This window comes from Terrapene carolina, unplaced genomic scaffold (assembly GCF_002925995.2).
Source record: "Terrapene carolina triunguis isolate 2854851 unplaced genomic scaffold, T_m_triunguis-2.0 Scaffold88, whole genome shotgun sequence".
Lineage (NCBI taxonomy): Eukaryota > Metazoa > Chordata > Testudines > Emydidae > Terrapene > Terrapene triunguis.
The window spans coordinates 1,789,568-1,803,983 of record NW_020664439.1 but is presented as its reverse complement, the minus strand read 5'-3'; the positions used below and the strand labels follow the sequence as shown (position 1 = coordinate 1,803,983).

The 14,416-nt window shown below is 42.7% G+C and overlaps 1 protein-coding gene across 1 annotated transcript in view; it reads left to right on the top strand.

Annotated features, from left to right (window-relative positions):
* STAG1 (stromal antigen 1) overlaps positions 1-14,416 on the top strand; it is a 383,395-nt gene that overhangs the window by 95,387 nt on the left and 273,592 nt on the right. Inside the window, exon 5 of the mRNA XM_026649889.2 lies at positions 6,330-6,426. Coding sequence (XP_026505674.1) covers positions 6,330-6,426 — 97 coding nt within the window. The remainder of the gene's footprint in view (positions 1-6,329; positions 6,427-14,416) is intronic.

Genomic DNA, 14,416 nt, shown 5'->3' with positions numbered 1-14,416 from the left:
TACTGTAACTGTAGTAATTTGAGATGTGTTGTGCACATATCTATTCCACAGCATGCTTCCCCCCCGCTTCCTTCTGTGTCAGTCTTATTACCATCATGATTCTCGGATGAAGGAACTGAAGAATGGTTGTGCGGTTCTGCCCCTTTTTACCCTCAGCTGGTGGCATGAGGAAATAAGAGTTTGTATAAACACATTAGAAGCAAGAGACAAAGGAAGGTGTAGGTTCCCTATTTAGCAGGGAAGAAGAGCTAATAATGAATGACCTTAAGAAGGCTGAGATGTTTAATGCCTGTTTTGCTTCAGTCGTCACTAAAAAAAATTAATTGTGACCAGATACTTAACACAGTATTCACAACAAGGGGGGAGGAACACAAGCCAAAATAGGGAAAGAACAGTTTTAAAAGAATATTTAGATAAGTTAGATGTGTTCAAGTCGGCAGGACCTGATGAAATTCATCATAGGTTACTTAAGGAACTAGCTGATGCAGCCGTGGAACAGTTAGCAATTATCTCTGAGAACTCATGGAGCAGGATGAAGTTCTAGACAACTGGAGAAGGGCAAACAGAGTATCTATCTTTAGCAAGGGGGAAAAAGAACCCGCGGAATTATAGATCAGTCAACCGAACTTCAATACATGGAAGGATACTGGAAGAAATTATTAAAAAATCATTTTGTAAGCCCCGAGAGGATAATAGGGTTATAGGAATAACCAGCATGGATTTATTAAGAAAAAATTATGCCAAACCAACCTAATTTTCTTCAACAGGGTTACTAGCCTAGTGGATGGGGAGAAGAAACAGTGAGATATTTTGAGTTCAGTAAGGCTTTTGACACAGCCCTACATGTGCATAAGCAAACTAGGGAAATACCATATAGATGAAATTACTATAAGAAGGGTGCACTGCTGGTTGAAATCCTTTACTCGGAGTGGTTATCAAGAGTTTGCTATCAATCTGGGAGGACATATCTAGTGGGTCACACAGGGGTCAGTCCTGGGTCCAATATTATTCAGTATTCTCATTAATGACCTGGATCATGGAGTGGAGAGTATGTTTATGAAATTTGCAGATGACACCAAGCCGGGAGAAGTTGCAAGCCCTTTGTAGGACTGGATTAGAATTCAAAATGACTTTGATAAATTGGAGAATTGGTCTGAATTCAACAAGATGAAATTCAATGAAGTGGAAAGTACTTCATGTAGGAAGGAAAAATCAATTGCACAAGTACAAAATGGGGAATAACTGGCTAGATGGTAGTACTGCTGAAAAGGATCTGGACATTCTAGTGGATCACAAATTGAATATGAGTCAACAATGTGATGCAGTTGCAAAAAAGGCTAATATTTTGGGGTGTATTAAGAGGAGCGTCATATGTAAGACATGAAAGCTAATTGTTCCTCTACTCAGCACTGGTGAGTTCTCCACTGGAATACTGTGTCCAATTCTGGATGCCACGCTTTAAAAAAGATGTGGATAAACTGGAGAAAGTCCAGAGGAAAGCAACACAAATTATAAACAAAATTTAGATAACCTGACCTCTGAAGAAAAGTAAAAAAAAAAAATTGGACATGTTTAGTCTTGAGAAGAGAAGATTGAGGGAGGAACCTGATAAGTCTTCAAGTATGTTAAGTGCGGTTATAAAGAAGACAGTGATGGATAACAGTCTGGTCTCCATGTCCACTGAAGGTAGGAGAAGTAGTAATGGGCTTACTCTTCAGCAAGGGAGATTTAGGTTAGATATTAGGAAAAACTTTCTAACTATAAGGATACTGAAGCACTGGAGTAGGTTTTCAAGGAAGGTTGTGGAGTCTGTCATTGGAGGTTTTTGAGAACAGGTTAGACAAACATCTATCAGGGATGGTCCAGGTATGCTTGGTCCTGCCTCAGTGCAAAGGGTTAGCACTAGATGACCTCTCAAGGTCCCGTCCAGCCCTACCATTTCTATGATTTTTGATTCTATGAGCAGATGAGGTGCACAAGAGCCACCTCTTCGGGACTGGTATTGAAAACTCCGACTTGAATACACTGGGCGTGCACACACTTAAAGTGGAATAGATATATGTACAACACATCTTGAAGACCCAAGAGTTACGCTAATTAACCATTTTCCAGGTCTACAGGGAGTAAAATAGACACCAGAGCACTTAAGTATCAGAGAACTTGCTTCTGCCTCCCAGCAGCCCAGGCAGATTAAGATGTATTGCTGATTTGTGCACAAGGTATGGACCATGTAGCAGAAAAGTCTTTTATGCTATAGGAAACAAAAATTAAAGCTACAAAAAGGATAATTACTAGAATCTCAAGTGAAGGCCGTTTCCCTCCATCTGTTTAATGGTGCCTTCATGCTCAGTATGTTTTACTGCTAGCACCAACCCTTTGGTTAGGCTTGCTGGCTAGGCACTCATCAGACAGAATATTTTAATCTTACCTATAAGTTATTTTCTCTGATAGGAATTCAATATCCCCCTGCATGAGAAGGAATAGAAGATTTTTCCCACTGATAATTCTTTGGTGTATATCTGTGAATAGTGCCATAATAGAGGCTCAAACTAATTGTATACCCCCATATTAAAAAAAAAAAAAGTAAGAGAACAAAAAAATGCCACCATGGCTAAACAGAGTGAATGAGGTAGAGACCAAAAAAAATTGTTTAAAAATTGGAGGTCAAATCCAATGAAGGAAAATAGAAATGAGCATAAATTCTAGCAAGTCAAGTATAAAAGGCCAAAAAATAAACTGAAGAGCAACAACCAAAAGACACACAAACTAACTACAAAAAGTTTGAGTACACCAGATGCAGGAAACCTGCCAAGCAATCAGTGGGGTCATTGGACAATCGAGGTACGAAAGGAGCACTCAAGGAAGACCAGGCAAGTAAGAAGAAGCTAAATGAGTTCTTTGCATCTGTCTTCACTGCAGAGGATGTGAGGGAGATTCACACACCTGAGCGGTTCTTTTTAGGTGACAAAACTGAGGAACTGTTGCAGATTGAGGTGTCAGTAGAAGAGGTGTTGGAACAAATTTATAAATTAAACCGTAGTAAGTTATCAGGAGTGTATAGCATTCACCCGAGTGTTCTTAAGGAACTCAAATATGAAACTGCAGAACTAACAACTGTGGTGTATAACTTACTACTTAAATCAGTCTCTGTACCAGATGATTGGAGGGTAGCTAATGTGACACCAATTTTTTAAAAAGGCTCTAGAGGCAATCCTGGCAATTACAGGCCAGTAAATCTAACTTCAGTACAAGGCTAATTGGTTGAAACTATAGTAAAGAACAGAATCATCAGACATAGAGATGAACACATTATATTGGGGAAGAGTCAACTTGGCTTTTGTAAAGGAAAATCATGCCTCATCAACCTATTAGAATTCTTTGAGATAGTCAACAAATATGTGGAGAAGGGTGATTCAGTGGATATAGTGTACTTGGACTTTCAGAAAGCCTTTGACAAGGTCCCTCATCAAAGGCTCTTAAACAAAGTAAGCTGTCATGGGATAAGAGGGAGGACTCTCTTGTGGATAAGTAACTGTTTGAACAAAAGGCAGGACTAAATGCTCAGTTTTCACGGTGGAAAGAGATAAATAGTGATGTCCCCCAAGGATCTGCACTGGGACCAGAGCTGTTAAATGTATTCATAAATGATTTGGAAAAAAGGGTACACACTGGGGGGAAGCAAAGTCTGCAGATGATACAAAATTACTCAAGATAGTTAAATTCAAAGCAGACTGCAAAGAGTTACAAAGGGATCTCACAAAACTGGGTGACTGGGGAACAAAATGGCAGATGAAGTTCAGTGTTGATAAATGCGAAGTAATGCACATCGGAAAACATCCCAACTATACATTCAAAATAATGAGGTTCTAAATTAGCTGTTATCACTCAAGAAAGAGATCTTGGAGTCATCGTGGATAGTTCTCTGGCAACATCTGCTCAGTGAAGAAAGCTAACAGAAAGTTAGGAACTTTTGGGAAGGGATAGAAAATAAGACCGAAAAGATCATAATGCTACTATATAAATCCATGGTAACCCTCATCTGGAGTACTGTGCAGTTCTGGTCTCCTCATTCTCAAACAAGATATGTTAGAATTTGAAAAAGTACAGAGAGAAAGGCAACAAAAATAATTAGGGATATGAAACAGCTTCCGTATGAGGAGACTAAAAAGAATGGGACTGTTCATCTTAGAAAAGAGAGGACTGGTGAGGCGCCGGGAGGGAGGGGAAAGAAGGTATAAATTTAAATAAATAAATTAAAATTAAATTAAATAAATATATTTTTTTAATTAATGGAGATATCCTATCTCCTAGAACTGGAAGGGACCTTGAAAGGTTATCGAGTCCAGCCCCCTGCCTTCACTAGCAGGACCAAGTACTGATTTTGCCCCAGATCCTTAAGTGGCCCCCTCAAGGATTGAACTCACAACCCTGGGCTTAACAGGCCAATGCTCAAACCACTGAGCTATCCCTCCCACTGATGATGATGATAGAGGTCTATAAAATTATGAATGGTGTGGATAAAGTGAATAAGGAAGTATCATTTACTCCTTCACACAGGTGTCTCCCAATGAAATTAGTAGGCAGCAGGTTTAAAACAAACATAAGTACTTCTTCACACAAGGCAGTCAACATGTGGAACTTATTGCCAGGAGATGTTGTCAAGACCAAAAGTATAACTGGGTTAAAAAAAAAATTAGATAAATTCATGGAGGATAGGTCCATCAATGGCTATTAGTCAAAATGATCAAGGATGCAACCCTGTGCTCTGGGTGTCCCTAAGCCTCTGGGCTAGTCTACACTGGCAACGCTAAAGCGCTGCCGTGGCAATGCTTTAACATGGTTTATCTAGTCACAGCAGAGCGCTGGGAGAGCTTTCCCAGTGCTCTTAAAAAACCCATACCCATGAGAGGCGTGGCTACCAGCGCTGGTGCACTGTTTACACTGGCGCTTTACAGCGCTGAAACTTGCTGCGCTTAGAGGGGTGTTTTTTCACATGTAGAATAAATAAACATACACACATTTTTAATTGACTAAAATGTTACTAATTGTTTGTATTGCTATGCTATTTATCTTTGGAACTAAGGAAACTAAGGGTTTTAGTAATGTTGTTCCCTAAGTTAAGGGGGTGATGGTGTTGGGATATGGGAGGAACCCTCACCTATTTTACCTCCCTCAGAAGATAGTGATTTCATGGTAGTGGGGTCAAGAAGAACCTCATACTCTCTTCTTGTTCCTTCAGAGAGGTTGGTGCTTTTTCCTAGCTTTTTTCCATTGTCTCCACCTCTACCATTTTCCTTGACTGCATCAGCTGCTGTAATACCATGTGACACCTCCCCTCCTGCCCCAGCAATTATAGAGTAGCAGCATTAGGTTTTTAGGGTTAAGTTGGTGCAGGGGGAACAGCTGAAGACATCTCTAGTGTGTGTCTTTACGCACTTTCTATCTGGTTTTGTGCCTGTGCCATACACTCTCTTACTCCTTGATTGCCCTCTTCCACTGACGGGCAGTGTTCATTCAGTGCCTTAACTTATCAAGCAGCTGAGCCTGCTCTTCATCCATGGTGACCTAGTATATGATAGATGTTAAACAGCTCTTGTCTCCTGTTTACTTGTCTGTCCCCCTTCCTGCTATCATAACTGTTGATGGCAGACTTTGTACACCTCATTATGAGTAATGTAAAAGTGTTTCCCCAATACTGTGGTCCCCACTTGAGTTCTGAGAGACCATGGCTCAGTTTTTTGTTGCAATGGTATAGGTGGCTCTTTGGTTATCAGCCACAATCAGCATAAAGAAGTCCCACCTATTATTTTTTAGTTTAGAATGTTTCCCATCATCAACAGTTTAATCAAATCATATACTCTATTTTAAAATTGTGACCCATGGCTCATTGACTATTATCAACATTAGAAGACTTCCATCTTGCAAAATAAATGAGATGCTTATCCCCAGAGAATGTTACCCTGCTGAAAATGTTATCTTGCTAGAGTTCTGAAATAAGACAGAATGCTTCTGTTCTCAACAAACTTGTTAGATTGAATAAATACCTCAAGCACAGTTTTGGTTTTTTAATTAATTTGCCTTTGAGCAGCTAATTATTTATCCTTTTTTAACACTAGAAAACAATGCATGTAGACCGGGGCTCTAGCAGTATTTGTTCTGTCTCCACCAGCTAAGGGAAGGCCTGTTGATTTCTGAATTTGTACTCACACAGTTGTGTGAAGTACATTCTCAGTTATAAAATTGCTTTCTGAAAAGATTGTTCTGAAAAGTCATTTGCATTTATACATCTTTTTAAGAGTATCTGATACGTTTTCTTTTTTTCTTGACAGTCTGTGGTGGACGACTGGATTGAATCATATAAACAAGACAGGGATATAGCACTTCTGGATTTAATCAACTTCTTTATCCAGTGTTCAGGATGTCGAGGTACCGTGGAAAAAAGTGATTTAAAATAAATCTAAACTAAGTGACAGTCATACAATGTATATTTCAGTGTGAGTGCTTCTAAACATGCAGGAGACCTTGGGTCAACACTCCTCATGCATGGTTTAGTCAGGCAGTTGTAGTATTTTGTGTACTTCATGGAATAATTCCAGTTAAAGTTTGTTTGTCGAGAGCCTTCTCTCTCTCTTTCCCCGTCCCCATTCTAAAGAGTACAAATCCTCACAGAGATTGGTATGACTCCATCAACTAGCAAAAAAGGAGACAGGAGTTATTAATCAAGGTAGGTATATATTTATATTACCTCCCAAATCTTTTTTTTCTTAACCAGAAGCCCTGTGTGCAGGTGTACCTTAACTTTTTCCTTTTTTTCTTCCCTCTAGGAATTAAGTTTTGAAAATTGAAGAGAGAGGATTTTTTCTTAGGCTTCAACTGCCTTCACATTAACCCCAAAGACCACTCATTTGGGGATAGGGCACCAATCCTGTCTCTCTCAAATTCCCTTTCGAGCTATCAGGGATAAGGCAATTATCCTGCCCCACCCTCAGACTTTCTCCATTGGTGTGAGAGTGGCAGCCCTTGTAGGATCTCACCTGCCACCCCATCTTCTTTGTGAGCATACACTAGGTCAGTGGTTCTCAACCAGGGGTCCGGGGCCCCCAGTGGGCCGCGAGCAGGTTTCAAGGGGACCGCCAAGCATGGCTGGTGTAAGACTCGCTAGGGCCCAGGACAGAAAGCCTAAGCCCCACCGCACGGGACTGCACCCTCGGGCCCCAAGCCCTACCACCTGGGGCTGAAGCCAAAGCCTGAGCAACTTAGCTTTGCAGTGCCCCCTGTTGCGTGGGATCCTGGGCAATTGCCTTGCTTGCTATCCCCTAACGCCGGCCCTGGCTTTTATATGCAGAAACACAGTGTTGTGGCACAGCTGGGCTGTGGAGTTTTTATAGCATGTTGTGGGGGCCTCAAAGTTGAGAACCCCTGTGCTAGGTGTCTTTGTTCTTTCACTTGTCCAAAATAAATAAATATAAAAAATGTCCAGCTCTATTCACCTGAAGAGACTGTATGCATTGAAATCCCCTTCAAATCCGTGTCAGTTCTTGCTCTACTTCCACAGTAGATAGCAGCAGGAGAGAGTGGGTTACCCTTTGTAGGCTCTGGAGGACTCCAAGGACTCAGGATCTCACTTTCTGCTTGTTTTGGCTGGAATGGAATAGTTAAACCAATGATACTTAGACTGAGGCTTGAGAGCCGCAAGTGGCTCTTTAATGTGTCGCTTGCGGCTCTTTGCAGCACAGAATATTAAAACACTGTGTGATTTAATTATTAACCAATCTAAGTTATTAACCAATTGTAGTTGATAAAATAATAATACTTGGTCAGTCATTTTGCTGTGAGAATAATATATATAAAAATAGTAAATGGAAAAATGAATTCACACCACTGTGGCTCTTTTGAGTAATGTTGATTGCTAATTTGGCTCCTGAACCACTGAGGTCTGTTTGAATGTAATGGTACTTTTTTTCAAGCCATTTTAGAGACAGTTTTAGGTGCAATCCCCATGTTCTCTCAACAGTCAGAGGCATCAGGCCAACAGCATTCCCTTTCTATTCCTAAGCAGCTTGCCTCAGCAGACCTTTTGGCAGCATGGGAGAGGAAACTTCTATTACAGGCTGTACAGTGGGGTTCTCCCAGGATTTGAGGCTTTCTTTTCCGTGGTTGTTAGGGTTGAGGGTTCAGAACCACTCTGTGTCAGTGGCTCTAGTACTTCTGACTGAGGAGATTCCTCAGAATGTTTTCAAAACTTGTTGGGCAGCTTGCTTCAAAGTGGTTATATTCTGTCCATTTGATCTCTTCCTCCCTCCCTCCCAATTTCCATTTGCTGATGTGTCCCTGAGCCAGATGCACTGGCCGCTGCAGAAATCACAGAGGTTATGGAAAGTCACAGAATCCGTGACCTCCGTGACAAACTTGTAGCCTTAGTCATAGATTTTTAAGGCAAGAAAGGACGGTTAATGTTTTATTTTCTGATCTCCTATGTTACACGTGTCGGGGGCTGGACACATACAGGAGTGCCTCCTACTGGTCACCGGTGGCTCTGAAATCCTCTAGGTCATGGTGCCCATTTTCCCAAAAGCATTTTGAAGTATACAGATGAGGTCAAGATCATTCAAGAAGTCTGGTTCTTCAGGACCGGTTTTATTAACTCAGAAGAAAATAATAATTCCTTTTACCCCTATCACGGGGACAGATTCAGTCCTTTCCCAGCCTTTCTGCTTGGGCAAGTTTGATCTCTCTTCCCTGAGGTCTTCATAAAGTCTACTCTGTTGGGCATTAAACTAACTAACACAAAGTCCAGAAATTTAATCAATTCAAAGTCCAGCTGTCTTGGCCCACCATTCGAAGTCAATTTTCATAAATCTTACCAGTCTACTCCCTTTGTCCAGCAGGAATCCAAAGATTCCCTAAACCCTCTTCAGGGTTTCCCCCCCAGGAACCAATCTCTCACCTGTTGGGGGTCTCTCGAGCCTGTACTGACCCCCAGGCTTGTGTGCCTCAGGGCTCTCCTCTCACTGAGCTTCTAACTCTCTTTATTTCTTCTTTTAGTTCCTTCCCACAGCTGGTATTAATCAGTTCAATTAATCTCCCTTGTTAGGAAGGTACTAAAATCAGATGCCCTCACTCTAGGGCCTAATTAATCAATTTAAGGGGTATGCTGATCCGGCACAGGTGCACTGGCCCTATATTACCCTCAAGAGTCAGTCACCCTGTGACAACATGTGACAAAATTTTGCCCAGTGATTCTGTATCTAGCCCAGAAACTTGTGGTTGAACTGGAGTATGAACTCCCCAAGAAAACTAAGCTTCATATCCCTGTGGGGATCTAATCTGTTACTAAATATTCTCACTAGTCCTGGTTTTAAACAAAGGAAAATTTTGGATTCAGCTTTTGAATAGACCTTCTATTAGGCATCTGCTTATTCAAGAAAGTGTGAATTCAGAATTGTCAACCCCAGGCATTGAAAAATCATGCCAGGACCCAAAAAATTGAAAATTTAAAAATAATAAATTTTGGATTCTTTCTTTCGTTTTGGGTTTTGAGTCATTTTGGTTCATGTGTTCAAGCTTGTTTCCAAAGTTGAATGATCATATGACTCTAGGAGCTGGGAATTTAAGAGAAACACTAAGTATCACAAGACTTGTGATAAAATCATGAATTGAATTGGCAGCATTGTTTCAAGCTCTGCCAGGGGCCTTCTAGCTATAGACAAACTAAGCAGCTGCCTAAAGTGGCAGATTTCTGGGAGAAGTTTTTTTTTTTTTTTAAATGTTCATGGCCTGTACTTCTGCTGCTGCCAATGCTGCTCTCCTGGAGCTATCCCTGTCATGGGCACCCCTGTTGCCTTCAGCTGCCATGCTGTCAGCCCTCTGCCCACTGTACTATACAGCCCCAACCCACCCTGCATAGAGCTCCACCCATTGTACCTCAGCTTTGCCCACTATACCATGCAGCCACACACTGGACCATAGAAGTCTGGCCACTGTACTACATAGCCACGCCCACTGCATGGAGTTCCACCCATTGTACACAGACCCCTGCCCACTGTATATAGCTTCACCCATGGGGGCAGCACACTGAAGTTTTGTCGAGAGTTACAGATTGTCCTGAGGAGTCTTTGAGCTTTGCCCACTAGGGATTCTTAACTGGAATTTCATTAAGAGAAATTGGCGATTAAGCATGTTCCCAAGGTGATTTCCCTTTTCACTTGGCTCAGGAAGCCTCTCTCTACCTTATTTTGTCCATCCATTCTTGAATGAAAGGAACTTCCATTATCTGTTTTTATCAGGTGTCCCAAAAAAGTCCCAAGTGCTTCCAAGGCTTCGATGGCTCAGTGGGTGTAGATTACATGAAATAATTTTATACTGCCTGAGACACGGAAGCTCTGCCATCTATCAGAGCCTTTCTCTGAAGACCAATGACTGAATCAGATTTGTGGGTTGAGAGAGGAGTTGCAACCCTTTGGAACCGAATGAAAGCATCTATCTGTGTTTTTTTTAAGGATCTTTTCATATCAGACTTCACAAGTCAGCTTTGGTGGATGCTGTTAGTAGTTTTGTTTAAATTATTGATTAACTAGACATTAGATAACTTGGCTCAATCAATTTATTAAATCAGCACAAGCATAGAGGTTTATACATTACCAGTCTGGAGTGCTGGGGGTTGGGGCTCATCAGGGGTGTTCTGAGTGCAGGGGGTGAAGCTCAGTGGGAGGGTCTGGGTATATGGGGGTCTGGATGCACAGGGTTTGGGGGTTGGAGGAGCAGCATAGAGGTTTATACATTACCATTCTGGAGAACAGTCTTGCAGTAGTTACATTTTTTAATATGTCCCAAGATATGAGCTCAATTGTGTATTACAAGTAGATGATTCCACTGTATTATTAGACCTTACTTCTCTTTTCTAATTTAGTTTCATACCCATATTTTAGTGTACAAAGACATCTGTACCAACCATCCCCAGCATAATGTACCAGCCATACCTAGCATACTTCATATTTGGCGAGCCTGACAAAACATATATCTTGTTTCTGATAGATTTTCTATATACGAAGAACAGAGGGTATGGTTATACAGTTTAACTACTAGTACATTTCCACAATAATGCTTAGCATGAGTACAAGACATACTGGAAATATATGATATTGGCTAACAGTCTCTTCGGGAAATGGATCTTGCATTATGAATCCATTTGCCTTTCAAGTTTTCTTTGTGGCTCATTCTGGTTATAGTTGATAACTTGATCTAGGCTAGAAATGTTTGTTCTAGATCAAAGGAGTGGTTAATGTCCACAATAGCCTTTACAAATGTGTTAAGTGCCTGAAGATAGTTAGCAGTGGACAAACTCATGGTAGAAGTCTAGTGTAGACAAATTCTAAATTTTATACTCCTGAGGGCATTCTGCGCCAAAAGATTAAAAAATCTGTGCCAATAGATTAAAAATTCTACACACAATATTTTAAAATTGTGCAAAATTCTGCAAATTGTATTTGTCAAATAAATGTGGAGGCTCCAGCCTGGCATTGGGGTGCACCGGTCACTGGCTGCACAGAGGTGGGAGATCACTGTGCAGCTCCCTCCCCCTGTCAGGACACGGACTCAGTGGTGAGGCTGCAACCAACCCTGACACAGCGCAAGGACCCGGCCTGCCGCAGAAACGCCCCAAGGCTTTTCCCCTCAGTGTGGGCAGGCAGGCTCAGCAAGGCAGGATCCAAATGTGGAGGGGCTTAAGGTGGGGGCATCCAGAAGGTTCTGTGTGGGGCAATCTGGGTGTGGGTGGCTCAGTGGAGGATCTGGTTGCAGGGAGGATCCGGATGCATAGGGGCTGTTGGAGGTTCTGGGTGCAACAGTAATGGGACTCTGCAGGGGGGTCCAAGTGAAGATGGTTGGAGCTCAGTGAGGTGGGATCTAGGTGCAAATGGTTGGGGCTCGGGGTGGGGATCCAGGTGCAGGTGGCTCGTCGGGGTAGTCCAGTTGCCGAGGGAGTGGGACTCATCAGGGATGTTCTGAGTGTGGGGGGTCAGGCTCAGTGGGAGGGTCTGGGTATATGGGGGTCTGGATGCATGGGGTTTGGGCAGATGGGGGAACAGCTCCCTGCACAGGGATCCCTCCCTCTGCAACTGAGGAGTGATGGGTGCAGAAAGCGGGGGTGAGGGAGATTGCAGAGCTTCCTGCAGGCGGGGGAGAAATCTGGGGGTGGGTCTGACCCAGCTCCAGATGCCATGCAGTGTAAGAGGAAGTCCCATCTTCCCCAGCCCAGCTGTGACTAGCAGCTGAGCCTGGCGCAGGGTAGGAGCCACCAGCCCCCTAGTCCCGTCCCCTGCCCCACAGTTATTTACCTCTCTGCCGGCTGCCCTGAGCACCTGAAACATACTGCTGGGGAGGGTCGCATGACTGCTCTTTTGGCTTCCCTTTGCTGCGCCATCAGAAAGTAATTTTTCTGCAGGGAAGCAAAGAAATCTGCGGAGGACATAAATTCTGCGCATGCACAGTGACACAGAATTCCTCCAGGAGTATGTTACAGTATTACTAAATGGATAGTAAAGGAAGATTCTTCTCATGTGGCCAAGCCCAAAGTCCTGTCTCGATGCAGATATAATATACCTCATCATACTATACTTATCTTTTCCTTTTGAGACTTAAATGAATCTGAATTTTCTTGTTTTTTCCATAACATCACACATTTTCTGGTTCGTATAATCTAGCTGTTACTAGCAGATGAGATCAATACTTTATTTCTTTAATTCTGAGCATTTTTGCTAGGAAGCCCCAGAAAGATTTGTAAAGGATCATTTGGTAGCAGTTCACTAACAGTTTGTAATATTGGGGTATAAACAGTATCCCAATACTCTTTTTAATAATTGGATACTGTCAAGGCTAAATCCCCACTCTGTCACTCCAAGTGCAGAAGGTGGGGGCCCACAAGGATTCTAAAAATTAATACTTGCCACTCCAGGCTTGTATTACACTCCCAAGGTTGTTACAGCTTTTTTCTGACCGTGGCTTGGTAAACACTGCCACCACCCAAATGCAAAAAAAAACCCTTGGACCTAGGAAGGAACACTTGGGAATTTTTCCCGGTGGGGTACCCTCAAGCCCTTTCACACCCCCCAAACCTCTTAGGACACCAAAAATCCAATCCTGATTTTAAAAAAGGTAAATTTTATTAAAAACAAAAAAGGAAGAAAATACATCTGAAACTTAGACTTTTGCTAGATTTTAAAAGAGCAATTCCATCAATTAAGCATCCAAAATAGCTTTCTTGGGGGTTCATCTTAAAGGTTACAAGCAAACAAAAGCATCTGGGGTTAGCACAGAGGAGTCCACAAGCCAATAAGAAATAAAAGAAATAACCCTAATCGCGTCTGTAGACATCCCCTAATTTTATTTACATATCTGAAGCTTCAGATAAGTAGGTTCGAGGTATGAATTGATAATCTATAATTGTACCTGCCTTAAAGCTGGTTACAGCATTACTGCTCCGTGTCCCTGCAGCCCAGAGAACAACAGATAAAGGGAAAGTTTCTTTCCAAATTTTAAAAAGTTCTACCTTCCCATTGGCTCTTTTGGTCAGGTGCCCACTCCTTTTCTTTTTCCTGTGGGCTTGTTAACCCTTTACAGGTAAAGCAAGCAGAGAACAGACCAAGAGGGATTTTATAGCTAACTGGCTGGCTGGGTGTCTATCAAAGGGAGCTACTCCTCCCCCATTCATGTATCACAGACACATTCACCATAATGCATAAAATCACTTCTTATCACAGTTTCTCAAACAAATATCCCCACTCAATCTGGGGGATGTAAGGTAGCAAGTCCACAAGTAGTATCTTAAATAAATTCTTTTATCATACTACAAATTGAGTTTGTTGATTTTTTTTTTTTTTTTTGGTCACAAATCAAAGCCCATTGCCTGTGTGTAATTTGTCTGTCCAGATCCTTTCCACATCATTTTAGAAATTCATGTTTCTTTAAGAAAGTGGTTAACAAAGATTCATATAAATCAGGGGTCTCAAACTCAAATGACCACGAGAGCCACATGAGGACTAATACATTGGCCCGAGGGCCACATTACTGACACCTCCCGCCCTCGGCCCCGCCCCCACTCCACCCCTTCCATGAGGCCCCGCCTCTTCCCACCCCTTCCCTGCCCCCATTCCAACCCCTTCCCTGAAATCCCCACCCCAACTCTGCTCCCTCCCTGTAGGAGGGGTGTGGCAGGGGCTTAGGGCAGGAAGTTGGGGTGTGGGGTGCAGGAGGAGTGAGGGGTACAGCAGGGGGTCGGGGTGCAGGGTATGGCAGGGGGTCGGGGTGCAGCATGGGGCTCAGGGCAGTGGGTTGGGGTGCAGGAGGGGTGCGGGGTGAGGCAGGGGGTGCAGGGTGCGGCAGGGGGCTCAGGGCAGGGGGTCAGGGTGCAGGAGGGGCG